The sequence below is a fragment of the Hemiscyllium ocellatum genome, chromosome 36, assembly GCF_020745735.1.
Source record: "Hemiscyllium ocellatum isolate sHemOce1 chromosome 36, sHemOce1.pat.X.cur, whole genome shotgun sequence".
In the NCBI taxonomy this organism is placed as follows: domain Eukaryota; kingdom Metazoa; phylum Chordata; class Chondrichthyes; order Orectolobiformes; family Hemiscylliidae; genus Hemiscyllium; species Hemiscyllium ocellatum.
Genome location: NC_083436.1, coordinates 28,220,322 through 28,247,758, shown reverse-complemented (window position 1 = coordinate 28,247,758; position 27,437 = coordinate 28,220,322). Strand labels below are relative to the sequence as shown.

The following is a 27,437-nucleotide window of genomic DNA, read 5'->3' as shown; positions in this document are numbered from 1 at the left end:
CTATCTGTAATCCATGAGCTGCTTTCACTCGGCCTACAAGACTAACCATGGTCTACTCACCAGACTTCAAGGAAACAGATCCTGGGCCTAATTGAGTGTGACCAACTCACTGGGGCGAAATAGGATGAACCTCTTGACTGCCTGGCTCAAGTGAACTTAATCACCCTTGACCTCACTAAGGATTGCTTTCCTTTGACTCATACATTTCCATTTGCTTGAAGCACATGCAGTATGCTGGCCACGCAAACTGATGGCAAAACACTGCATGAGAGGTGTTGATGCAGCACAGTGCCATACGGCAACATGCCCATCTCATTGACAACTCCATGCTCCACACTGTGACAAGCTGCCTGCCTCTCTGCCCACAGGATAAAATAATGCAGCCTGTAGGTCAGCGCTGAAGATCCTGTGTGTTACGAAATCAACATGACCCACACAGGGGCTGGTGATCTAAGTCAGTGCTGAAGTCACTGAGTGTGACTCCTTGTTAACAAAGCAATGTGAAGCATATAGAGACTGGCAGTTTTCAGGTACGTGCAAAGTGAGTTATAGAGTCATAGTTAGTGCTTGGGAATTAAGCTAAGAGCCATATCATCTCTCGATACGTGATATATATGTGTCCCTGCATGCAGGATGACCTGGCAGAAACACACAAGACATATATATCCCGGCATTCCAAAGGAAAGGAGTGAAGGGCTGAAGTGGTCTGAGATAGTCCCAGTGTAGGGACAAGGGTATGAGGAAGCTGGTGTTTTGCCACTGCTGACTGATATCAAGGTTGCCATGGAGCATAAGGGACATTGTTGTGGAGAAGCATTTGCATGGTGGCACAGCACAAACACTTGCTGAGCTGCAGCCATCAAGTACTCACTCTGATTTATATGTTTGGAATTTGCAACATCCAATTTCTTGAGGAAGGAAAGAAGTGGTGCATAAATAAGGTGAATTGGACCGTTAATACGGTGCAAATGTGTGGAAATAAGGTGACCACTGCTCAATGGTGGGATTTGGAAGTGAGTTCTGAAATTTTACACCTTCTTCACCACACAAGGCAGGGGAAAATTCCATCCTCTGTTTCTGATCTATGTAACATTTGAGAAAGACAGTGCAGAAATTTCCATATCGATTTTGACATTTTCATGCAAGAAACCTTAGAATATGAAAAGTCAATCATCCTGTCAAACCTATCCCAAAGGACATACCAACTTATCATATTTATCCAGTTATGTGAAAAAAGTTCAATAATGAGGGCACCGTTCCACAAGGACTGTTTGCAGAAGACAGCTCACCACATCTTTTCAGGGACCATTTGGAATGGACAATAAAAACTGGCCTTGCTGGCAAAACATATATCCCAAGCTTACATACTACAGGTCAGGGCAAGACAAAAATCGCCTTGAGTTCCTCAAGATAGACAAGAAAAACTCCAGAAAACACAAACAAGATTTGTGTACATTCATGTCTCTGCTATAATCTTACATGGAAAATAACAGTTGGTCCAGTCATCTCATTCATGCTTTACATATAAACAATGGTTAGTTGGCCGTAAGGATAAAATTTATTGAAACAGACCTCTTCTAATATCAGAGCTTTGTGTAATAAAATATGACTGGGAATGTTCACTTTGGAAATACATTTTGAGCAGGTGCTCCAATTATCTTTCTGGCTAAATTGGCTAAGGCTATTAAAGCAATGTGCACATTAACTTTAAAATTCTTAAGTATTTAATCTCAGTGTTGATTGCTTGGCTGAAGGAACTGAGCTGAACAAGAACGTAACCAATGTCATTTGATTACATTATGTATCCAGAAATCCACTCAGCTTTTAAAAATCAAAGGAGTCAGCAATCTGGCAAAACTGTCCACGAATTGCTAATTAAAATGGTTTTTCATCCACAGTTGTATGAACTCCATGTACCTTAAGGAGAAGGTTTACCACATCTTTCCGAAGGGCCCCTAGTTTAGTAAATGCATGCCTTGGCACTAACAGCTCAAGAATAAATTTTGAAACTTGAAACACACTTACTGGAAAACCAATTTATTCCAATGGCGTAAGAAATTCTGTTCTTCAATTTCTGAATGTAGTTGTTTTGATATGTTTCCCCTAACTTTCTCCAACGATTCATTAATTTTACGCTCGTCGATTTCTGCTTGCTCTGTTTGTTTGTCCTGGTGAATGTTTATTTCCTTATCCTGATCTTCTATCACTTGTCTTAAATAGTCCTTTGGAACGCCAAGATTGACCAACTTCTGATAAAATTCAGCATGAATTGTTTTAATTTTCATCGAGGCATTTTTGATAAGTTGCATATTAAGGGTTTCCAGTTGGTCCACTGCATCTTTGTCCAATTTCTCCACCAATTCTCCGAGTTCTGCACAATGATTGTGTAATAGCTCACGCCAGTCCATGAGGTATTTTTTATGATTGTAATGTCTTTCTCCCAAGGTGTTGAGAAGAGATGCCAGCTGCTTTTGTTGATGCTCTTGCTCACAAATCTAATCATATAAAGAATTAGATTAAACACAAAATACTCATTTTAAAGCAAGACTATGCTAGCCAGACTCCTCCTAGTTCCAGGAAATAGACTTTACAAAAACTGATTAAAAGCAAATTAAAATGTCTCTGATTAAAGGTAAAAGACCTTTGAGCAAAATCATTCATCTTGATGAAAATGGGTCCAGGGACATAAGGATATATCAGGTATGCTACCACAATGTAATTGGCATCTATGATAGGTCTAAGATACAGATCAGGGAAATTCATTGATGGAAGTATCTGGGGTAGCATTGCCTCTCAGATGCCATATTGAGCTACGTTGATTCCTGGTCACTTACAGTGCAGCCTGTTTAGCATTCTTCAGTGATATAAAAGTGAAGAACACTAGATATATCGTCCAGGCAGTGTCTCGCAGTGCAATCAGCCTCCAAGGAATCAATATACTGCATAATAAGTCCATACAGTATCTCTAGAGATGCTAAGCAAACAAACTCATCCTTCATAATACTAGAGACCTAATACATCAATACACTTGGAATATTTTATTAATAAAGGGCCAATTTTCAATGAATTCTAGAAACAAGTGCTAGTCATGTTAATTACAATGCTGCCACCAACTGGTTTTGGTTTACTTTATCTCATTTGTTGAATTTATATCCATTATCCTCTGGAATTATTAATGATTTCAAAATCTCCTCGTGACCCTATGTTGGGCTCTGATTCCACAGATGTAAATGACCTTTTGCTATCTCACCTCAGTTCACCATTATTCACACGTGAGTCACAACAATATATGGTATCCAATTCTCCACAGAGCTAAAACCCATCTTTACCTAACATGAAACCAACCTACAACTTGTTTAGATTTTTTAAAAATAATGTTCATTTTTTCTGAGAGGACAATTTAAAATTAATCTCTAATGTTCTTGTTTACTGAAACAATGGGGGCAATTTTCATGCTGAAAGATGGGAATTGTTAAATGTTAAAAGAAGTTTTCATTTCTCATACACACACTTCCAGTTCCAATGGTGGAAGTAAGATGGGCTTAAATGTGAGAGCCTCATATTCACTTTGCCTTATTAGACTGTTTGGCTAGGTTTTCCAATTGTCAGGAAATCCATGTGGGTGCACGTGGAGTGGAAACTGAGAGGAAAACTTCTCCGAAAACAAAGTTGGAAACAATTGAAACCGAAAGGAGTGAATAATTGTACACGTCAGTTTAATTGGTCAATTGAATGTACAAAAAATTTCCAAAAATCGAAATATCACTCCCTGCTAGTTCTTGTGGTTAGGATTCACATCTCTTAATCAGTCTGATTTTTCTCTTCCTCATCAGAGAGATTCCAAGACAGACTCTTTTAGCACTACAATTGTTTTATGTGAGGTTGATGGATTTAAACTTTGCATGACCCAAAGTTGCACATTTGGAGTGGCAGAACATGTAAAATATATGTAAGGTGCCTAACCCACACCCTTCCCACTCACTCTTGAACTCATTCAGGTAATAGTCCAGGAGGTGAGCAAAATACCAAGATATGAGCGTGCAAAATGTAGTTAAATCAATAATTAAACGTAATTAGGCTTGTTAGAAAATCTATTATCCTAACTGCAATGCTGCACATACCAAATGTATTGTGAATGTGGTGCTGGAAAAGCACAGCAGGTCAGGCAGCATCCAAGGAGCAGGAGAATCGACGTTTCAGGCTAAACCCCATTGATTCTCCTGTTCCTCAGATGCTGCCTGACCTGCTGTGCTTTTCCAGCAACATACTCTCGACTCTGATCTCCAGCATCTGCTTTCGTCACTTTCTTCTCATTAATTTTAACCTCACTGTAAACCCTCTTCCAAGGATTCCTACCTTGAAGAAGTTCCCTTCCTCTCTCCACAAGGATCTCAGTGAGTCTCTCTCTCTCTCTCTCACACACTGTACCCCAGAAGGTCATCTCCTCTAAGCCTCATTCCTGATGAAGGGCTTATGCCTGAAACGTTGATTCTCCTGCTCCTCGGATGCTGCCTGACCTGCTGTGCTTTTCCAGCACCACACTCTCGACTCTGATCTCCAGCATCTGCAGTCCTCACTTTCACGTAAATACTAATGTATGGATGGTGTGGACACTTCGGCAGAAGTAGACAGTCCTATTCCTTGAATGAAAGGCTTTAAAGGGGGAAGAGGAGGTCAGATGGAAAGTACCATCTTCAGGTGGATGCTGGTCACACTTAAAAGGCAAACTCTTCTTCTTCCCTATGTGCCCTGTTTGTCAGAGCCCAATCTCCCAACTCTTTTCTCAAAGTGGTCAAACCCACCCCGTAAGTACCTCTGACTTACCCCACTCCAAAATCCATTGGGACCTCCTCATAGTTCCAAATGTGGCCATTATTACACTCTTAGTGCTGCTGTAACTATTGGAGCTGCTGGCCAATACCTACTGAGGAACAGGAGTCTCACCACTTTAGTCAACCCACAGGTATCATATGGTTGTAGGGTGGGCTCCATCTTAGTCCATCAGCTGGACATTGACTTTCCTTCTCTAGGTGGTTATGCAGTCTGCCTCAGTAAATCTCTAACCTTCAACATGTTGCAAGGTAGTTACCAAATGGCCACTGGGGAAAATGTCTGTGATAATCTAATGTTCCCAGACATTCTATTACTTTAACGGACAACTCACCGAAGTGACTCACTAGTATAAATGCAAAGTGGAGTTAGTTAGAAAAACAGTGCAACTGCAAAGAAACAATTCAGTTCTCAACATTCCCAAGTGGTTTCCTGACGGCTTTGATCAATCTGTTATTTTGCTTTTCCATAAAATCTAGCAAAGTATATCTATTCAGGTCATGAGTTCTGGCATGAAATACTGTGACAAATGCTTCAAATTCCCCCCTCTGATGAGTTTCTTAACACATCAGCAGATCTAATAGCAATGGGAGTATAACATGGTTCTATTTCAGCTTGAAGTACAATTTAGCATCTGCCACAACTATTCTCATCGCTCCAACTTTGTCAGCTCCAACCCCTACCCAAATATTCACATTTTATCACTGCTGGAGTATTTACATTTTATATAAAGAAACAGAAACCCTGCTTTTTGGTATCTTGATCTACTTTTACAGCAAATTCAGCCAATATTCTAAAATAAAGGTATTGCTTGATCACATTTCTCATAGAATGATAGAATCCCTGCAGTGTGGAAACAGGCCCGTCGGCCTAACACATCCACACTGATCCTCTGAAGAGTAACTCACCCAGACCCATTCTCCTATCCTAATACTCTACATTTACCCCTAATTAATGCAGAGCTGAAAATGTGTCACTGGAAAAGCGCAGCAGGTCAGGCAGCATCCAAGGCACAGGAAATTCGACGTTTTGGGCATAAGCCCTTCATACGTCGAATTTCCTGTTCCTTGGATGCTGCCTGACCTGCTGCGCTTTTCCAGCAACACATTTTCAGCTCTGCTCTCCAGCATCTGCAGACCTCACTTTCTCCCCTAACTAATGCATCCAACCTACACACAATGAGTAATTTAGCACAGCCAATTCATCTAAACTGCACATCTTTGGATCGTGGAAGGGAACCAAAGCAAACCCCCACACAGACACGGGGAGAATGTGCAAATCCCACACAGACAGTTGCCGGACGCTGGAATTGAATGAAGGTCCATGGCGCTCTGAGGCAACAGTGCTAACCACTGAGCCTCTGGACTGCCCTTTTTTTCTTGTTAATTACAGGGGAGAACTTCAATGGGAGGTGGTGGGGAAGACTTTCCTAGATCTCCAGCTATTAATTTAGCAGGTCCCCGGTAGAATAGCCTGACGTGGTTTCTCCACAGTTCAAGAATGTAGTAGAAGATTAGGAAATCTGGGTGCTTGGAAATTATTGGCAAAAAGGTGATATTAACAACAGGCAGTTGCCAAAGAACTGATGCACTGATCTGTTCTGTAACATAGTTCAAAACAATTTAGAAGTCTGAAGTAAAATTTGACTTATATGTTTCTCTCAAGACTATTAGCATGCAGCTTCTAAGGATGGCCACTTCATTCTTTAAGGTTCCACGAGTACTTTCTCTCACATTCATTTTTGTCCTTCAAATTCCATTTTTTATTTCAGCTCAGCTATGTTCTGTCAGACATAAATATGCATAGGAATTGGAAAGGACAAAATTGCAGTTCACTTACTTTTTTGAAAATGTGCTCTCGTCTCTCACTGATCAATTTGCAATAAATTAGTTTCTTCTCTTGATCCATGACCTCATCCAGCTTCTGCTTCACAACAAGTACTTCCTGGTGCATAACGTCCAATACAGATTCCAGCTGATCTTCTGTTAGATAAGTAGTGCTGCAATAAAATAAAATACATCTCCAATGAAATAATTCAAAGACATTTAAAATTGTACCATATAAACCCACTGTTAATTTGCAAGGTTTACAAATACATTAAAAAATACTTAAAATGTATTTAAAGTAGGTCTCAGTATGCACAAACTTAAATTTGATTTTCTTGTTGTGATTCTATGCTATTTTACTTCTCCTAACAGGTTTATATTCAGAGCAAACTATGTGCAGAATTATCCAACACACTACCTCATTAGTTTACATTGAATTTTGAAATAGAGCAGGATTTTTGATTTTTAAAATTATATCCAAATAACTGTCAATCTGCTGAGGATAGATGTACATTTTCTGCTTTGAGATTTGGATTTTAACACAGGAGAGTTGATGAAATTAAAGCCAGTTTAAATGAAATGAGTTTGAACTATTCCAAAACAGTTTTTCATAAACTTAAATAAACCTGTAAGCATCCCTAAAGCAATCATTAATTTCATTTCTGTATGAGTCACAGTACGGAAAACAGAAATGTCAAATTGGCCCATTAGATGTTGAATTATTAGATTTTGTTGAGGAATATTCCTGGATGAAAATTGGTTCATACAATACAGAGGAGGATGGACAATCTATACCTGAAGTGAGATGTTTAATGTTAACTCAGAGTACAAATGATAGAAAAGATTAGTGTTTTGTCCGATTTTAATTATCATTTAATTTCATTGTAAAAATGAGTTTCAATTTGATGAGGGCAACCTATTTCTCTTACAACCGCCTAAAATAAATTTTAAAAATGCACTGGGAAATCTAATGTTACAGAATATATCAGAAGAGGGTGATGATTACTTTGTATAATAGTTGATCTCCTGTGACAATGCAAATGGACAGTGGGAGAATATAGTCACTGCCATCATTCCCTGATGCCAGCATGTTGTCCTCCTGTCACCCCTCCTCTACTCTTCATGCTTGGGTTTTTTTTAAATAATGGAAGGAAAAAAAAACCCAAGCATGAAGTGGGGTTTGTCCAAAGTTTGGTGGCAAGCCCAGACAGATGGATCAGGTCAGCGGAGTAGGCCTGAGCATGGAGGTCAGGTGAAGCTATTGAGACCTGAGGCTGGAGGGTGGTTATTGTCAGGCTGAAGGTGGAGACAACATAGTTAGCAACAGCTATGGAGGTGATTGAGACAACAATGGATGCAGAGGAAGAAACGTAACAATGGGATGGGAGAGGAGGAGATGATAAAGAACCAGGACAGAAAAAAAAAATTGCCTGAGTTAAGGACAGGATGGCACCATATGTGACATCCCTAGGAGCTTCCTGTACTGCTCTGAGCCAACAGATGGGCTACACAGCCTTTGCCCAATAGGTGCTGCACTTGTTGGAGGTTGACTATGGTTCTAGCCCCAGTCCAGCTCACCCAACTCACACTAAATCCTAATGATTACTTCTAACATCTTATGATGGCAAATTTAAGAAACTAGAATGGCATTTGACTGCTTTTGATGACTCCTAAAGTAGCAATGATCAAAAGGGATCATAATGTTAGAAGTTATAATACTGAATACTTTTGATGACAAAAGATTATTGGCTCATTGATCAAAACTCGTTCCACATTGCAACTTTCGATAATATACTGATCATTCTGTGTACAACTAAACAGAAAACCAATGTCAATATTTTTTCGATAGGACAGTTTTTCTCGCTTTCTTTTCTGGATTTTATTTGCAGATATCGAGGAGATGGTCGCCCAGTGATGATGCCACTGGATTAGTAATCCGGAAACCCGAGCTAATGTTCCAGTCAAATCATGGAAGCTGATGGAATTTCAATCCAATTAATAAAATCTAAGAAACGATGACTGTAGAGCTATCAGCTGTTGTAAAAAGCCACTTGTTTCTGTATTATCCTTTAGGGAAGGAAATCGCTGTCCTTACCTAGTCTGGCCTATGTGTGACTCCAGATCAACAGCAATGTAAATGACATTTAACTGTCCTCCAAAATGGTCTAGCAAGCCATCCAGTAATTTGAGGTAGGCAAAAAAAAAAGCAGGCCTTGCCACTGACACCCATACCCCTCCAATAATTAAATAAAATATAGAATGAGAAGTGCCAACAGTTTGCTTGAGTGATTGTTGGGCTTTCTCACTTGGGCTGGTTTGGTAGATCAATTCTAGTTAGATGACTAGACAGCGAGCAGCCGCTGGTTATTTGGCTGACTTTGTCTTTCCATTTCTGATGCAATTGGAGTGTTCCAATGATTAAAAACCCATCTGGAATTCGCAGGTCTGTGTGGCTCAGCATTAGAGGATGGGGTATATTAATGGACTGAGAAGTCAGCACTATTCTTATCTCTATATACTTTGGTATTATTTAATGGGTAGCTGGACGAATGACTGAGAGTATTCCCTTTGATGCAAACCTAAAATAGGAATTAAAAGAAGGTCAAATAGTATAAAGTGGAACAACACCAACATTGCTGAACATTGTATACTTAACATTCATGAAGTAAGTATATTGATGGATTCTTTTGATCTTTGGCCATATGCCTTAAGTGAAGAAAGCAAGAAATTAATTTGTGCTCTGCTAATCAAAAAGAAATGCATATTCAACAGGCCCTGAAACTTAGCAAACATGCATTCATAAGTGAACTATTTGAGTGAAAACAGATTGCAGGCAACCACGTTTCAAATCCAGACAGTAAATAATTAAATATTTTAACAGTATGATTTGATTTTGGATCAACAAATTAACCATATTTCAGTCTAGAACATGGCAATATACTTGTAAGAAAGCAATTTCATTGCTAAGTGTTCGAAAGGTAAGTACCAAAATTCCTATGTTACAAGATGAAGATGCACTAAGTTGTTGCAGCCTAGATGGTCACTCAGGGGGTTATGGGAAAAGAGAACAAAAAACTGATAGCTAGTTATGCACTGGGGAGAGGGATCGAGAAGACAGCAAGAGAAAAATAAATCTAATATAGGTCCCATCAATCTAGATTGCTACTTCACACATCTGTACAAGTCTCCTACTTATTATTACAGATTGAGAATGATGCAAACATGAAGCAAAAATGGATTAAACTAAAATGATTTTCATACCTATGGCCTTTCAGGACTATTTGGCATTTGGAAACACAGATGCATTTCAAGTAAATAACTCAACACTATAGTATTCAAGCTACAATGAACAATTAACTTTATTCTGAATTGTACTCAATATTTATTCACACTTTTGTCATACCCACTTGTTAACCATGTGCTTCTTCAGCTAAAAATCAACTCATTAGATCGGGAGGCAATGGCCTAGCGGTATTATTATTAGACTAATAATCCAGAAACTCAGGTAATGTTCTGGGGACCTGGGTTCGAAGCCCCCCATGGCAGATAGTGTGATGTGAACTTAATAAACAATCTTGCATTAAGAATCTAATGATGACTATGAAACCATTGCTGATTGTTGGAAAAACCTATCTGGTTGGCGAATGTTCTTTCGGGAAGGAAATGGGTCATCCTTCAGGTCGAGGGTTTGTTTTCAGACATTTCGTCACCATGTTAGGCAACATCATCAGTTAGCCTCTGGTGAAGCGCTGGTGTTCTGTCCCGCTTTCTGTTGATGTATCTTGGTCTGTTTTGGTGGGTGATATTATTTCTGGGTTCTTTTCTCAGGGGGTAGTAAATGGGGTCCAAATCGATGTGTTTATTGATGAAGTTCCAGTTTGAATGCCAGGCCTCTAGGAATTCCTGTCCATGTCTCTGTTGACCTGTCCTAGGATGGATGTGTTGTCCCAGTCGAAGTCGTGTCCTTCTTTGTCTGTGTGTAAGGGTACTAGTGATAGCTGTACATGTCTTTTGGTGGTTAGTTGGTGTTCATGTATCCTGGTGGCTAGTTTCCTGCCTGTCTGTCCATTGCAGCACTTGCAGGATATTTTGAATATGACATTTACTTTGCTGGTTGTTGGAACAGGGTCCTTTAGGTTCATCATTAGCTGTTTCAGTATGTTGGTAGGTTTACTGCCTACCATGATGCCAAGGGGTCAGAGTAGTCTGGTAGTAATCTCAGAGATGTCTTTGATGTACAGTAGTGTGGCTAGAGTCTCTGGCGTGTTGTGTCTACTTGTTTGGGTTAGTTGTTTAGGAATCGGCGAACTTTGTTTATAGGGTAGCCGCTCCTCTTGAACATGCTGCATAGGAATTTTGCTTCTGCTGCTCATAGTTCCTGGATGCTGCAGTGTGTAATGGCCCGTTTAAATAATGTCCTGATGCAGCTCCATTTGTAGGCACTGGGATGATTACTCCTGTAGTTGTGTATCTGGTCTCTGTGTGTTGCTTTCCTGGAGATGCTAGTCTATGGATCTCCATTGACTGTTCGTTCCACTGTGACATCTAGGAAGGGGAGCCTGTTGTTGTTCTCCTCCTCCTTTGTGAAATTTATGCCAGTAAGGACGTTGTTAATGATATTGTAGGTTTCCTCTAATTTGTTCTGCTTTATGATGACAAAGGTGTTATCCACATAGCAGATCCAAAGCTTGGGTTGGATCATGGGGAGGGCTACATCTCCCGCTTCTGCTAAGAACCCTGATATTGATGATCCCATGGGTGTCCCATTGATTCTTTTGTAGGTCTTGTCATTGAAGGTGAAGTGAGTAGAAAGGCACAGGTCTACTAGCTTGAGAATGCTGTCCTTGCTGATGAAGTTGGTGCTGTCTGGTGTTTATGGTTCACCTAGTAGTGTAGTCAGTGTTTCTTCTCAAACAATTCAAACACCTATGGGCACAATACTCTCAAACTAGCCTGAAGATGGGAAACCAATGCCATCTGACTGACTGCCACCCGCGAACAACTCTACTTCCTATATGAATGCCTCAGGAAACAGGTATTACCAAGATGTGTCAAGTACAAACCACTTCGCAACACCCCACAAGGCAGGAGAACAGCAGAACAGAACAGCTGCAGAATGTTGTGAGACATGATTAATGATGCCCACAACTGTCTCCACAAATACAAATGGGAAATTTCGCCCCTAAAAGCTTTGTAAACCAACACAACTGACCAGCAATGGACAAACACATTAGAACAAGCCAGTAGCATCAAACAACAGCAGACCAAGACAGAGAAAAAACTATCCTTGCAAGAAAAACTGGACAAGCTCGTGCAAAAGAACAACACAGACAATTCAGGAGCTTGGATTAAGAATCTCTCGGACCGACCACTAACAAACACGAAGAAGTCTGTCCCAATAAGAGAGATGAACTATAACCACAGAGACGTGGACAAAAAGGACTTTCTCGCAGCACTTGAATCAACTCTGAAAGACAACGAACCTTTGGAGGAAACCCAGCAGGCTATCAGACAGACAGTTGCATCAACACTAAGCAGGAAGAAAGAAGGGAACACCCTCAAGGCACAGGAAAGGAAAGCCCTAGAAGGACTTAAAAAAGACAGAGACATTGTAATCCTACCGGTAGACAAAGGACGCATGACTGTCATCCTAAACAGAACACGGTACATTGAAAAGACAAACTCACTACTCATAGATACCAACAGGTGGTGATGGGCCCGACTCCACAGCTAGAAAATCGCATCACAGCCGCAGTGAAGAAGCTCCACAAATCAGGCAAAATTAACAAGACAGTTCTCCAAAGAATGAAACCTGATGGATCCAACACACCCAATTTCTATGGATTACTTAAGGTATACAAAACCAGGAGACCCTCCTCCCCCACCCCCAGACCCACAGACTCACTTCCTGGCACACTAACATACAGACCAACAAAAGAACTCCACCATCAACTGAATTACCTCGTAGAAGACTCATGCCAGTCTATCCACTCCACTCAAGAATTCCTGAATATCAAAGACACCAAAGTAGAAGAGGACAAAGTCATGGTCTCCTTCAACGTAACGGCCCTATTCACATTAATCAACATTACCCTAGCCAAAGAAACACTGGCCTCACTGCTAGATAAACGAAGGTCACAAATACCTGACAGCACCAACTCCATCAGCAAAGACAATATAATGTTTAAAGGTTAAATTGTACAATGTGTCTGAACATTAAAATAATGTTAAAGGGTTAAACTGTACTGTCTTTGGGTCAGGTGGGTCAGGGTGACTCAAACTTCATTTAGCCAGCCATTTACTACTACTGTCCTGCTATTGTCAAAGTAAACTCTCATTCCATCCCTTCCATTCAGAAATGCTTTCATAGCCATCCCCCAAAGCTAGGGCATATCACACCTACATTGTCTTGGGGAATTGCTGAGTCAGGACATTGTTTGCATAACGATTCCCCAGGATTAGGGCATTTACATTTACATTATCTCCGAGGATGACCTCATCCTCACCATTGTACTTGGAGTAACGTGTGATTATGAGTGGTGGGGGTGGGGGGGGTGCGAAGAAGAGTGGCCACAGTTCCTGAATAAGGGTTCTGGCCCAAAACATCGATTAACCTGCTCCTCGGATGCTGCCTGACCTGCTGTGCTTTTCCAGCAACACACTCAACTACCTGCAAGCATTACCAACTGACCTGTATAAAGGGGACATGTTTCCTTTATTCGGGGCCTCTTTTGACTTGACTTCACATGTCTGCAAAGCATGTCAAAGGGGTCACACCTAGCTTGTACAGGCTTTAATAAACTTTAACTGTTTGCAGACGTCGGCGTGTGCGAATTGCATCTCGTATGTGAAACCTCGGGAAAAGAACGTAAAAACAATATCCTCAAGCTATGCCTCACTATCCCCTTTACCTTCAATGACAATACCTAACAAATCAACAGGACACCCTTGGAATCATGAGTATCAGGGTTCTTAGCAGAAGTGGGTGACGCAGAGACTAGAACGAACAGCCCTCCCCATGATCCAACCCAAGCTTTGGATCTGCTATGTGGATGACACCTTTGTCGTCACAAAATGGAAGAAATTAGAGGAAACCTATAATATCATTAACAACATCCTTACTGGCATAAATTTCACAAAGGAGGAGGAGAACAACAACAGGCTCCCCTTCCTAAATGTCACAGTGGAATGAAAAGCAGATCAGCGTCTACAGGAAAGCAACACCACCGAGACCAGATACTCAACTACAGGAGCAATCATCCCAACACCCACAAACGAAGCTGCATCAGGACATTATTTAAAAGGGCCACAACACACTGCAGCATCCAGGAACTACGAGCAGCAGAAGCAAAATACTTATTCAAGAAGAATGGGTACCCTATAAACAAAGTTAGCTGATTCCTAAACAACAAACCCAAACAAGTAGACATAACATGCCAGAGACTCTAGCCACACTACCGTACATCAAAGACATCTCTGAGATGACTACCAGACTACTCCAGCCAAGGGCTGCACCAAACACAACAACAGACAAACAGGCAGGAAACTAGCCACCAGAATACATGAGCACCAACTAACCACCAAAAGACATGACCAGTTATCACTACTATCCTTGCACAAAGACAAAGAACGACACCACTTCAACTGGAACAAAACATCCCACCTGGGATGGGTTAAACAGAAACACGGACAGGAATTCTTAGAGGCCTGGCATTCAAACTAGAACTCCAATAAACACATTGATCTGGACCCCATTTACCACCCTCTGAGAGAAAGAACCCAGAAATGATATCACCCACCGAAGCAGACCAAGACACATCAATAGAAAGCAGGACAGAACTCTAGCATTTCAACAGAGGCTCAACGAGCAAACCTACAACTTGAACCTTAACCTGTGCTACAAATCCTCTCAAAAATCACGTGTTATCCTTACTTGGTCTGGCCTGCGTGTGACCCCAGACCCACAATAATGTGGCTGATTCTTAGCTGCCCTCAGGGCAATTAAAGATAGGCAATAAATACTGGCGTAGGCACAGTTGTCCACAATGTGAGAGTGAATAAATAAAACAACAAAAACCAAGAATACAACACTGTTGAACTGGAGCTAGTGACAAACAGAAAAACATAGAATCAGAGTTCGACAGGGTTCAGAAATATTGTGGTAGGGGAGAGACAAGATGAAAAGATGTCCTGTAAATACTGCCCACATCAGAGCACGTTGATTTCTGGGCTTATTAATCATGTTTTCATGCTCTGTTAGACTGAAGCCCAGTAGCAGCTGATGTGAACATCAGAAAACAAAGATTAAATGAATAGTCATGTTAGATTGTTTTGGGATTCTTGCCTGCAGTTCACAATTTATGCCCCAATCACTCCCTGATTTGTTCAACTCAACATCTTTAATGAAAGACTCCTGTGCATTTCGGAAGGGCATATAAAATGTACATTGGTTAATTGGCACCCTGTTAACAGGAGTAAAAAGTGAGGTCTACAGATGCTGGAGATCAGAGCTGAAAATGTGTTGCTGGTTAAAGCACAGCAGGTTAGGGTACCCTCTGTGCCCCTTGAAGACAACCCCACCCCCACCCTCTTCAAGGCCATAACCCTACCTTCAATGCTTAAACCTGGCTCCCTCTTGTTTTCTTGTGGGGCCGATTAGCCAGGCCTTACCTGATGAAGGGCTCTGGCCCGAAACGTCGAATTTCCTGTTCCTTGGATGCTGCCTAACCTGCTGTGCTTTAACCAGCCACACATTTTCAACCCTGTTAACAGGAACCTCTATTTAAATGCAATCATTATTTAGACATTAATTTATTTATTTTTGTAAACTAAGTATAAAGTTTATTTTACTGAGGTAACTTATCATTGACCACATAAGTGCATCATCTTGTCTCCTTGCTCACTTATTTATACAGGGGTAATCTGACCACAAACAAATAGCTGAACAGCTTTCATTGCATGGGTTTGTATCAGGGAAGGGGCACTTTTGGGTACCCTCTGTGCCCCTTGAAGACAACCCCACCCCCACCCTCTTCAAGGCCATAACCCTACCTTCAACGCTTCAACCTGGCTCCCTCTTGTTTTCTTGTGGGGCCGATTAGCCAGGCCTTAACAGTACCCCAGCCCAACTTTCAGTTCAACTTCTATTAGCTCCCCTTCTTTGGAGACTCAGTCCCAGCAATGGTCACTGTGCGCATTTGACATTGCTAGGATTACAGAGCTGCTTGCCACCCATTACTCATCAGCTCGCCCCAAAAATGGATTCCCACTTGGACGGGAGCTGAAATCTCACCCATAGCCAATTAATGACCAGTCGAATGTTAAATGGCTGCAGAGGAGCTAGTATCAGTGAATGTATTTCCTGCTGACTCTTTGGGGGGGTGAGGCAAGAAATGGCACCATGCAAATAACATTGGGTAAATGAGGTACTTTGAGGTAAGTACTCTCTTTCACTGAAATATTCTAAAAACACATTTTTGCTTAGGCGGACAGAAAACATTTTAACTTGCTTAAAATAAATGAATTCTATTGACCTCTGGTGTGTACCTCTATGGAATTTCACAACTACAAGCATTACTCATTATACAATGACCATGCAGCTTCTGAAGACGCATATGACAACTCCAACATATTGCACCAATGACCCATGATTGATATTAAAACCTTTCCAAAATTGGCCTTCTAACTTTTCAGATTTTAGTATTTATTCATTTATGTAAAACTCAGACATAGATTTTCATTTTTAATCTCTTCCAAATTTTCCTTCAATCTCTGCTTCTTCAACATCAACTGAATCAAATTTAAGTTCACAATAATTTTATTTCCGTAACAATGTTCATTTAAATATCACTGCATGTTTTCTAAACAAGCACTTGTGTGTACTGTTAAAAAAATGAAAACTAAAAGGCTTGGCAAGCTATTATTTTTAATCCAAGTAGCGTGCTACCTAAAAATCTGCTCTCTGTTTATAAAAAGATGGTGTAAGGTTATTCTTCCAAATCAAAGAAATTTATTCAAATTAACTGATAAATTAATAGTGCAGGAATAACATTTCAAGTTGTGGTATAGAAATTCTATTGAGGAAGTAAGAGGGGAAATAAATTGCAAAGAACTGACACCAAATCTGACTATATTGAATTCTGTGAATATTGATTGTCTCTTCATGTTCGGTTAAAGAAAAGCAATAACTAATTTGCGTCTGTTGCCGAGACTTTGTGAGAAACCATTGCCCACCAGTACCTTGAGTCAACTGTTCAGGAAGTATTGATCTTGTCAGGTCAATATTTTTCAAGCAGACTGACCTGTGAATTCTTGCAATATTAATTATTTTGTATTTTACCCTTGATCACTGAGTTGGAAACCCACAGGATGGAGTGAAATTAGAGTCTGGCACATTGTTCTACATTACTCTCCACTGAAAAAAAAATGGTGCCGTACAAAACCAACATTGAAACCAATTCTGTCAATTTCCTAATGGGAGAGTACTCCATGCACATTAAGTGTGTGGTGCCTTTAACTAAGCTGTTAATTGAAAATCTTTAGGCGGGCAGGAAGAACTATGCATATCAGGAAAAAGAAAGCCTTTCTTTCTAATTATCTCAATGTTTAAATTCATTTGGGGATAAATTAAACAAAGGTATCCAGAGAGGACAAAGAGACCCACCAGACACCTTTTACAATCAATTTGCTAACGCACATAAGTTACACTGAGCAATGGAAAATGCAAGTAAGGAGAACCCACCTCAATAGTGGTCTCACCTCACTTGTTTTTGGTAACTCGGGGTCCTAACTCTAAATTTAAGCTATACGTTACCATTGATGTAAAGTCGGTCTGACACTACCATTCCAGTACAAACATATTTGCTTATTTAGGTACTGTTCCAAATTGACTCAAGCCTTTCAACAGTGCATCATGTAGGATATGAACAACAAAATTAAATAGCATTTGGGAAGTTAGTACTATTGGTTATGATGAGTTTAAATTTCTCACATCATAAACAATTCTACTATTTTAAACCAAATGCATGTTTGAAAATGAAGAATTCTTTGTATTACTAAGTGCAACAATGAAATACATTTTGAAAGAAGTGGTTCACATATATAATTATATATTGAGCAGAAAACCAATGATAGTATTATTAAGATGTGCTATCTAAAATATTAATTTACAGAATGTCATTAGCTGGACATATATCTTTCAGACAGAACAATTTTCAAAGCAACAGATATCGGTTACATTAGCTCAACAGTTGCATCTTCCAAGAACACAAGGAGTCACCAAGATTGCAACATTTTTAGAGAGCAAACATCTCACCCAGATGGTGGGCGCAAAATATATTGGTTTTGAACACAATCAGAAGAAAAATGCCCAGAGGAAATAAGTTTCTACCCTTCCTCTTTCTCTAAAAACTCATCAAGGTTTGAGAGTGGAAAGGGCATAAGACGATTTCAATGTCACAACGGGAGCTGCTTAAATAAGTTCGAATTCACACCATAATCTCTAGTAAAAGAGAACTGAACCAACCATAACTGATCCAAGGAGAAATGGCAGTACTAAGAAGTTTGTGTGGAAAGTGACTTCAGTCCAGCGGTTAGAAACCCCTTTTCTAGTAGCACTTCACATCTAGAGGATGGAAGGTGATGGCAGGGAATGCAATTCACAGTGGACACCATCACCTCTGGGCCCCACCTGGTCACCAAATACCCCAACATGTCCACTCTACTGTGCATCTTTTGTTACATCAACAGCCCATTTCCACCATCTCTCACGTACGGAGTCTTAACACATTTAACTGCAGCTATCCTCTCAGTTTGCTGAACTCTAGCAGTCCACTCTGATGATGCCCCCATGGGGAGGCCATGATAGTGGTCGCAGTCACTAATCTTCCTCCTCCCATAGACTCCAATGTTGCATGATGCTGCTCCATGTGCATCCTTCCTGATACACTTTGAACTTCCCCCAGTCACTGTCCTATCCCCTCTTTTGCAAATGTCTGTGTTCCATCCCCCATTCGCCTGGATTCCCTCACCCCACCCCGGTTGCCCCTATAAACCCATCCCTGAAATCGCCTGGAAGATAAAGAAACAGACTACCAAGTTCCTGTTCAGCTCAGACCTCTGACCAACGTCAACAGGCAGTCCCAGCACGACTGACCAGATCCTAGACCACTGCTTTTGCAGCTCCACAAACAACAATGCTCAATTTCCCTTAGCTCCTTGTACTGGCCTTACAGAACTGACTACTGAGCATGCCCTGGACAGACACCCTGTCTGTGAGCATCCCAAGTAGGTAACTGGCTATGCCAAAGCCCCTGGACTCTCTGCCTGTGACTGATTGTACGACCTTGATTGGACGGCTCACCTTGACTGTTAAATGCACGTGCAATGTGTTTGCCATGCATGCAGCTGGCACATACTTCAGAAGTTACACTGACACCTCAGTGCGCCATTCATCAATATGCCACTCCCCTGGACCCCTCACTCCATCCCAGACAGTACCCTACTGACAAGCAACCTGCTAAACTGCATCTCAAAATGCCAGTAACGACAATCTTTGGCTCTGGCTGAAGTGCCAACATGCCAATTGGTAATGCAAGGTATAGAAGCTGCAAGCATTCAGGTAGGTGCTAAGTGAGTTAGCGTTAAAAGAGTAATCAAGGAGCTCGGAGGTGTGGTCTGGTTCAATCGGTGAGCTGGCTGCCAGTCACTGTGTGCAAAGTGTCCTAGCAGCAGCCTTTCAATGCTAGTTGCTGATATGCCCTGCAATGTAAGTATGTACTTTGTAAGCAGCCTGCAAGTGGATCAGAGAGGGGCCATGATGGCCCTGATAAATTGGCAGATGCCAATGTACATGGATGGGTCTGGCTGGTCCCTGCTGATTGTACTCTGAACAGCAATTTCATCAAACATGGGGGTCATGTGGAGCAAGCTGTGAGTTGAATCTACCAGATACTCACTAGTTTCCATGTCAAGTTTTCGAGTTTGCTTAAAAAGTTTGTTACACATGAATGAGATGGATCATCAACAAGGCATTTAACAAGAAATAATTCCCCTTTGTTGGGAACTCAGCCCTGCCTGGCAAGAAATTCACCACACCATTTGTGATAAGCAAAAAGGATGGCACAAGATACTCCTGATGTAAAGGTGGGCCTTGCTGGACATCTTGTCTGATTCTGCCCCACATTAGCTAATATTGCTCATCCCCCAGTGTCACTGGCAAGGTTACCATTTGTTTCCCATTGCTAACTGCCCTTGAACCCAATGGGTTGCCGTGGGTAGGTATGAACCAATCTCACTGCTGTAATGCGAGATCACACAAGCACGGCAGACTTCCTTTCCTAAATCTTTTCTTTCTAGATTTTTGTGAATTAATTAAAATTAACCTCGACCACTGGGAATTGAGCCCATATCCCCAGAGCATCAGCCACTAGTCTAATAACATTACCATGATGGAAAATGTAATTCCATTGCTGTATGCAAGATGGTTGGGAAAGATGCAAATCCTTTCTATCATGGGCGTGTACTGGAGGTTAGAGGGATGAGGGGGCTTCTGATTGAAACATTTAAGTTATGACAGGGCTGGACAAACTAGATGTAGAGATATGTTGTCCCCTAATTAGGAGTCTAGAACTATTTAGGATTAAGATGAGGAAAACCTTCCCTACTCAAAAGATAGTGGCCCTGTGGAATTCTCTACTATAGAAGGCTGTGGAGGCCAAGTCATGGAGTATATTCAAGAAATAGACCTAGCGGTGCAGGTTTAAAGTTTCTGGAAAGTGGCATCACAGGTAGACAGGATGGTAAAGAAGGCATGCTTGCCTTCATTGGTCGGAACATTTGAGTATAGGAGAGGGGACATCATGTTGCAGCTGTACAGGACATTGGTGAGACCATTTTTAGAATACTGCATTCAATTCTGGCCAGGATGTTGTTAAACTTGAGAGGGTGCAGAAAAGATTTACAAGGATGCTATCAGGTCAGGAGGGTTTGAGTTAGAGGAAGAGGCTGAACAGGCTTGGGCCTGGAGATCAGAGGCTGAGGGGTGACCTTATAGAGGATTATAAAATCATGAGGGACATCGATAGGGTGAATAGGCAAGGTGTTTTCCCCAGGGAATGGGAGACCAAAACTAGAGGGCATAGGATTAAGGTTAAGGTGAGAGGGGATGTATTTAAAAAGGACCTGAGGGGTAACTTATTTACACAGAGGATGGCGCATGTATGATATGAGCTGCCAGGGGAAATGGAGGAGGCTGGTACAATTACAACAGTTAAAAGGCATCTGGATGGGTATAAGAATAGGAAAAGTTTAGATGGATATGGGTCAAATGCTGGCAAATGGGACCAGGTCAAATTGGGATGTCTGGTCGGCATGGACGAGTTGAACTGAAGGGTCTGTTTCTGTATTGTATGACTCTAAAGAAGTAATTTTCAGATTTAAAAGGGTATGGAGAGAAAGTGGGAATATGGAATTGAGATAGAGGACCACCCATGACCAAGAGTGAAACAGGGCCTGTTTCTATATTTTTAATGTTATGTTAAAGAAATCTGAATTTGGCACTATCGTATCACACAGGCTTCTGAACAGACTGATGAATCGTGATTTGATCACAGCACTTTATCAAGTAATAGCGGCTGACTATCATTTTAATTTTGGACTTGCGGCTTCACACTAAAATAAAAATCACCAGACAGTGTAAAGCATACTAAAAATTCATTCCTAGCAAGTTTATTAATGATTTTTCTCCAGATTAAAACTATTTTAAAAGTGACATATTTCACAATAATTTGACTAAATTTAAGACCAAAATTGTCCTTGTGTCTTTGTGTATCTAGAATATGTATGTTTTTATTTGGAGGCCTCAACATCTCTCCAAATCTGGCCAGGTGTTTCCTTCAAAATTGGTATGCAACACTTCACACATTGTTCTGAGACTGATTAATGCCTCCACCAAAGTAACCAGATTAAAATAAATGGTGTTTCAAATCTCCATGAGATGCTCACACATTTTTCTTTCTACATGACACAACGTAAAGGTCACTGGGCTAAATCTTCCACATCCAAGCCAGTGTTGAGGTTATATCAAAAGATAAAATCCAAAATAAAACAGAAAACATACCCATTTTGAATGTGCCCACTTCTGTACCCATTGTGAGATGAAGTGTGGGTGATCCACACAAAGCAATCCAACAGCAGTAGACCTTTTAATGGGGTCTTAATATTTCTTAAAATTGTATCACATGTGATACTCTTTCCACCTGTGGACGCAGCTTTCATGAATATTCTAATTGATCCGCGCACAGCAGCGTGAGAAAGTATTTTTGCAATTTCTTCACATGCTGCATCACAGACATTTGAAAATTTGTTTCTTTTGATTTTTGGAGCTCTTTTTACAGAAACAAAAACTGGTTGTAGCACTTCTATAGATGTCTATGTTAAAATGTAGAAATCTATTTAAAGCAAACATTTTTTTTCGCAGCTGGGTTAAATCTGTGCTTTCGTGCGGAAATTGGTTAGCTTTGTTGACTAGAGTGTCACAGCGGAATCAGAGCATGGATTCAATCCCTGTGCCAGTTGTGGTAGTTCATGGAGCCTTGCCCTCTAACTGAACCCAACCCTTGTTAGAGTGATCCGCCTCAAGCTATTTATAACCAGTTATGTAATCGATTGTCTCTGTGTAATGCAGAGGGATGACTTTAGCTAATCAGCTTAATTCAGTCACTGCAAATTCTTCCCTGGCACTAGACCCATAATGGGATGTGTAACACAGTGGAAATATCTTTACATAATAACTTTGTTAATACCATTTTCCTTTCAAAAGCAAAGTGGTAGTGAAAGATTTGACAAGGACAAAAGTTCCACTTGTAGGTTTTGAACAATAAAAGCACATATTTACTAATAAGTTTAATATTTCAAATATGAGTCAATTTCTTTTTAACTTAGAAAGCAAATGTTCTGAAAAGGTTATGAGAATGTTGCTAATTACACTATAAGATGTTGATGTTAACTCATTTGTAGAATCAAATGGGTCACTTTCCTAATTAAAAACCATTACCATCACAACTGACACAATGTTTTGATCAGGTACTGAGCTGATGTCTGACTGAGTATTGACATAAACTGTTAGTGGAGTTTTGCTGCATAATTGATTTCCCAAACTATTATTTTTACAACAGGGAGCCAATCAAGTGAGCCTTTGAATGGACAGCTTCAATATTTTACAGTAAAGGATTCAGGTTGTAAGTTTGCTCGCAGAGCTAGAAAGTTTGGTTTCAGACGTTTCATCAACATACTAGGTAACGTCATCAGTGAGCTTCCGGTGAAGTGCTGGTGTTATGTCCCGCTTTCTATTTGTGTGTCTTAGTCACTTAAGGTGGGTGATATCATTCCTTGGCATCATGGTAGCCTACAAACCTACCAACACACTTAAACAGTGGCTGATGAACCTAAAGGACCCTACACAAACAACCAGCAAAATGAATGTTATTTACGAAATACTATGCAAGGACTGTAACAAACACTACATCGGGCAGAAAGGCAGAAAGCTAACCATGAGGATACATGAACACCAACTAGCCACCAAAAGTCATGACCCACTATCACTCGTATCCTTACACACAGATGAAGCAGGACACCACTTTTGACTGGGACAACGCATCCATCCTAGCTCAGGCGAAACAAAGACACGCATAAGAATTCCTAAAGGCTGGCTTTCGAACTGGAACTCCATCAATAAACACTTCGGTTTGGACCCCATTTACTACCGTCTGAGAAAAAGAATCGGAAATGATATCACTCATCTTAAGAGATCAAGACACACAAATAGAAAGGAGGACATAACACCAGCACTTCACCAAAGGCTCACTGATGTTACCTCACAACCTGAACCTTAACCTGAGCTACAAATTTCTCAACCATCACAAACAGTAAAAGATTAGTTGAAAAATCTTCAAGTATTGAGTTCAAGTATTCAAGTTTACTTTGTATCAAAGGAGATCTTTTTCCCAATTATGACATCAGCAACAGGCACAATGTTATTCTCTATCAGCGCAACTCCTGATAATTGCCCATAGCAGATACTGGATGAGTTGTCACAGTGAGAAAAAGGCTATGGATGGTGTGAATGGAGTGAGAGTTAACATAGGGATTTCTAAGGGCAGTGGGGATTATTGGGAAATGAAGGGCCATGGGATGATGGGCATTGGATAATATAGGGATTTGAGGATTTGAGGAGCCACGGGGGATGGATATGGATGCATAGGTCAGCACAGAAAAAATGAGGGATTTTTGAGATGCTATGTGTTGGTGGGAGGATGAGGCAGAGTGTGTTTCAATCTTTGTCTTTAAGTATTGAACAGAGTGCTGCAACTCCCATGCAACCTTTCTGTGCAGCCCAGCTCAGGAACTAATAGCTTCCTTTGCTCTTTCTGAGTTGCCCGGCTTAATTCTAAACCCAGCCTGCGAAAACAGGGAGTGTGGACAGCAATTTTTAAAGCTCAGATTTGCATTCGTGGAACTTCTCCCACCTTTGATCATTAGATACTAAAGTATAAGTCAGCCATTGAGTCTGATCCACCAGTAAATATCATCATAGGTGATCTGACAATCCTCAACTTGAGTTCCTTCCTTATCCCCATAACCCTTAATTCTACACACATGACCTAGGAATGAGAATCTGTGCCTGTACATGGTCATTATCATGTTGCTATTTGTAGAGCCTGACTGGCTGCCGATTTATACACACAGCTCCTACACTACACTACACTACACTACAAGACAAACTTAAAAACCCACTGGGACATTTGAGGTTGTAAACTTTAAATGTGAGTTCTTTTTTGTAATGTTTCTGAGGGTAAGTGGATGCAATAACATTATCTGCATATGCCCTCCACAAATGTAATAGTCATTGAATAACAAGATGATGAACAAAGTGTTAGTTATAATTATAATTTCCTCAGGGGTTTAGATATCTGCAGCTCTATTTATCAATGATAGTCAGTACCTGTCCATTTTTCAATAATTCTTTTAATTGAAATCCTGAGCTCTTTTCCCTTGTTATGCCCAACATTCTGTACATGGCTTCATTACTTTTGCACTATGTCACATCTACACAGATATATCTGTCATTTCTGAAGTATTGACGCAAAATGTAAATGGTTCTCAGCTGGATTCTGAAGCAATACATTTGGTTTCAATGAGAATCATATCTTACTTTTTCAGTAGACTGGTAAAGGCTGTAATATGCAGGGAAGCAGTGTTCAGGAGATTGCGTCTATGGTTCATCCCACGCTGTATCCTGTCGACCAGTCCTTTTCTATGAGCAAGACCCTCATCAAGAACTTTCCTCTGGAAAGCAAGTTGCTGATCCATCAGTGTTTCCAACTGAAACTAGAAAGGAACACAAGATTCAGATTAAAGTGTGTTTATGTGCAATCATTGAAAATGCACAGACCTTTGTGCTGATTTTAAATGAATTAACCATGTTTCTCAAGAACTGAAACTGTCTAGAATTACGACACTTGCATCCAAGGTATTCAGGGTAAATAATCTATTTATGGTTATTAAATAAAATTTATAGGCTAATTAGGTTTAACATTATTTTCTCTTTCATAGTGGCCTGAACACTTTCAATAGGTCCCTGAACAAGTGCATTCTTATGAGTTATTCTCATAACTACCCTGCAAAATGTTCTAAAGGACATGTTAAATGTGTGTGCAGTCACAGAGGGAAAGCAGAGCCAGTGGATTAGCCTGCATACAAACCAACATCCATTTTATCAAACTAACCAGTTTAACTTAACTCAGTGAGTCACAATGAGAAACCGAGTGAGCAGCCACTACAGCATCAAATCTGGTATCAACACGAAGTTATGGCTCCACAGATAGAATTTGTGTATCTGCTTTCATGAAATCCTTCAGTAACATCCATCACATCCTCTGTCACCACAGTAACACTTCCAAGGCACACTGGCTCTGGAGGCAAGGCCCAATCACAACAAAAGCAGAAACACCAGAATTAGAATAATTAACTTACAGCATATCAAAAGATGTTATGGTCAAAACTTATTCAAAGGGGAGTTTGCTGATTTGATCTGTACCCAGACAGATACCCATGAATGGATGGGTACACCTTAGGATCGATGATGGCAAGCGAAGGATATTGATGGGCATAGGTTTGGGTGTACTAGCTCATTGATACCTTATACTCAGCAGTGCCTCTGTTGGATAAATCTAATAATTAAATAAGATCTTCGTTTAAAACATCGCTATCATTATCTTCCTGATATTCTAGTGAAATCAATGTTGGACAGTGTTAAATAAATGAGTCCCATATCCACTTTACCTGATAGTAAAAACAATTGAGATTAAGCATTCTTTTTAAATAGCTCACTTCGACACATTATCATCTTAACAGCAAACTGCCAACTTTTTACTCATTTTTTTCACAGTATATCACTTTGATGGCACCAGACACACAACTTCGTAACAGGAATAGGACATTGTGCCTACCCCACTACTGAATAAGATCATGGCTGATCAGAGTTTGCATTCCCGCCCACCCTTGATAACTTTGCGCCATTTTTCTACCTGAAGGTGCCAGTTTGCTTGCAGTACTTGGCTGGCTGAAGCCTCATCTAATTCCTCTTGTCTGATGACCTCCTGCAGTTGGTCAAAAATGATGCTTTGGAATGCCTGCCTGAGGCACACGACTAACTTTCTTCGGGCCTTTCCAGAAGCTTCTTCGTGTGTCATCAGAAGTGAGTCTCTCAGTTGTTTCTGCTCCCACATGTGCAATTGTTCCAGCTGTTTTCTGCACTGTGAGGCCAGCTGAACAAACATAAAAAAAACAAAGCATGAAATGCACCAAAACACCATCTTCTTAATACTTCTCCATCTTCCTTTTTAACCTCTATTGATCTGGCTTATCCTTCACTGCAACTTTATTCGACATTTATCAAAAAATTCAAAGAAAATCTGATAGACAACAAGTTTTGAACAGAGACAAAGGGCTGAATTTTAAGGCCACCTACTGGATGTGTTTTTGGAGGGGACAGGATCATTAAATATGCAAGTTGACTTCCCCTTCTCCTTCCTGTCTACTCCCAACATGGTGCCCATAATGGGCGGGTGAGGAGGGAGGGGAAGGGTGGTGAATGAAGTAGTCTAGTTAGTGTCTGACCTATCTCCACTGCCATTGTACAGTGAGCAATGGAAGATGTGAGAGTGTGGGAAGGCAGTCTTTCAGCACAATGGATGAAAAGGCAGGAATAAATCAGTGAGTGCCCTTTGAGTATCAGGGGACACTTCTGTCCCCAGAGATTTCACCCTCTCTCTTTAAGCATCCCTATCTCCAAAACCCAAGCAATGCCTAACCTGCCCTGTCTTAAGATCACGTGACCAAGCTGGGTATAAGTGCCATCAGTGTTTTTTGTGCACCTCTCATATCTGAGGCATTGGTGAGACCACTGGCAGGCCTTTATCTTGACTCAAGGCTCAGAAATTCCATCAAACGAAAGGAGGCAGATCAGGTTAACAGCAGTTTCTGTGCTGAAGAGGCAGCGCTGCCAGAGATCCACGGCAAGAGGTGATGCTTGTGGCAAAGGGAAGTAAAGGGGATGAACTTTTCAGGTTGGGGATCGCAATAGCTTGCTTCCCAGAAGGCACAGCCTTGCCTTCTGCCCATCACACAACCAGACATTGACTGCCTTCAATCAGAACGAACCCAGTTTGGGAGATAACAAGCTACCCAGAGCAACAGCAAGAGCGGCAGCAATCATGTATC

General features: G+C 40.8%; 1 protein-coding gene across 2 annotated transcripts in view; it reads right to left on the bottom strand.

The window, feature by feature from the left end:
• Window positions 1–27,437, bottom strand: part of LOC132833403 (limbin-like) — a 178,166-nt gene that overhangs the window by 85,450 nt on the left and 65,279 nt on the right. For both annotated transcript variants that reach the window (XM_060851641.1, XM_060851642.1), the window contains exons 11-14: window positions 26,243–26,482; window positions 24,868–25,043; window positions 6,670–6,829; window positions 2,026–2,495 (exon numbers count right to left, since the gene is read on the bottom strand). In XM_060851641.1, the coding sequence (XP_060707624.1) occupies window positions 2,026–2,495; window positions 6,670–6,829; window positions 24,868–25,043; window positions 26,243–26,482 (1,046 nt within the window). The remainder of the gene's footprint in view (window positions 1–2,025; window positions 2,496–6,669; window positions 6,830–24,867; window positions 25,044–26,242; window positions 26,483–27,437) is intronic.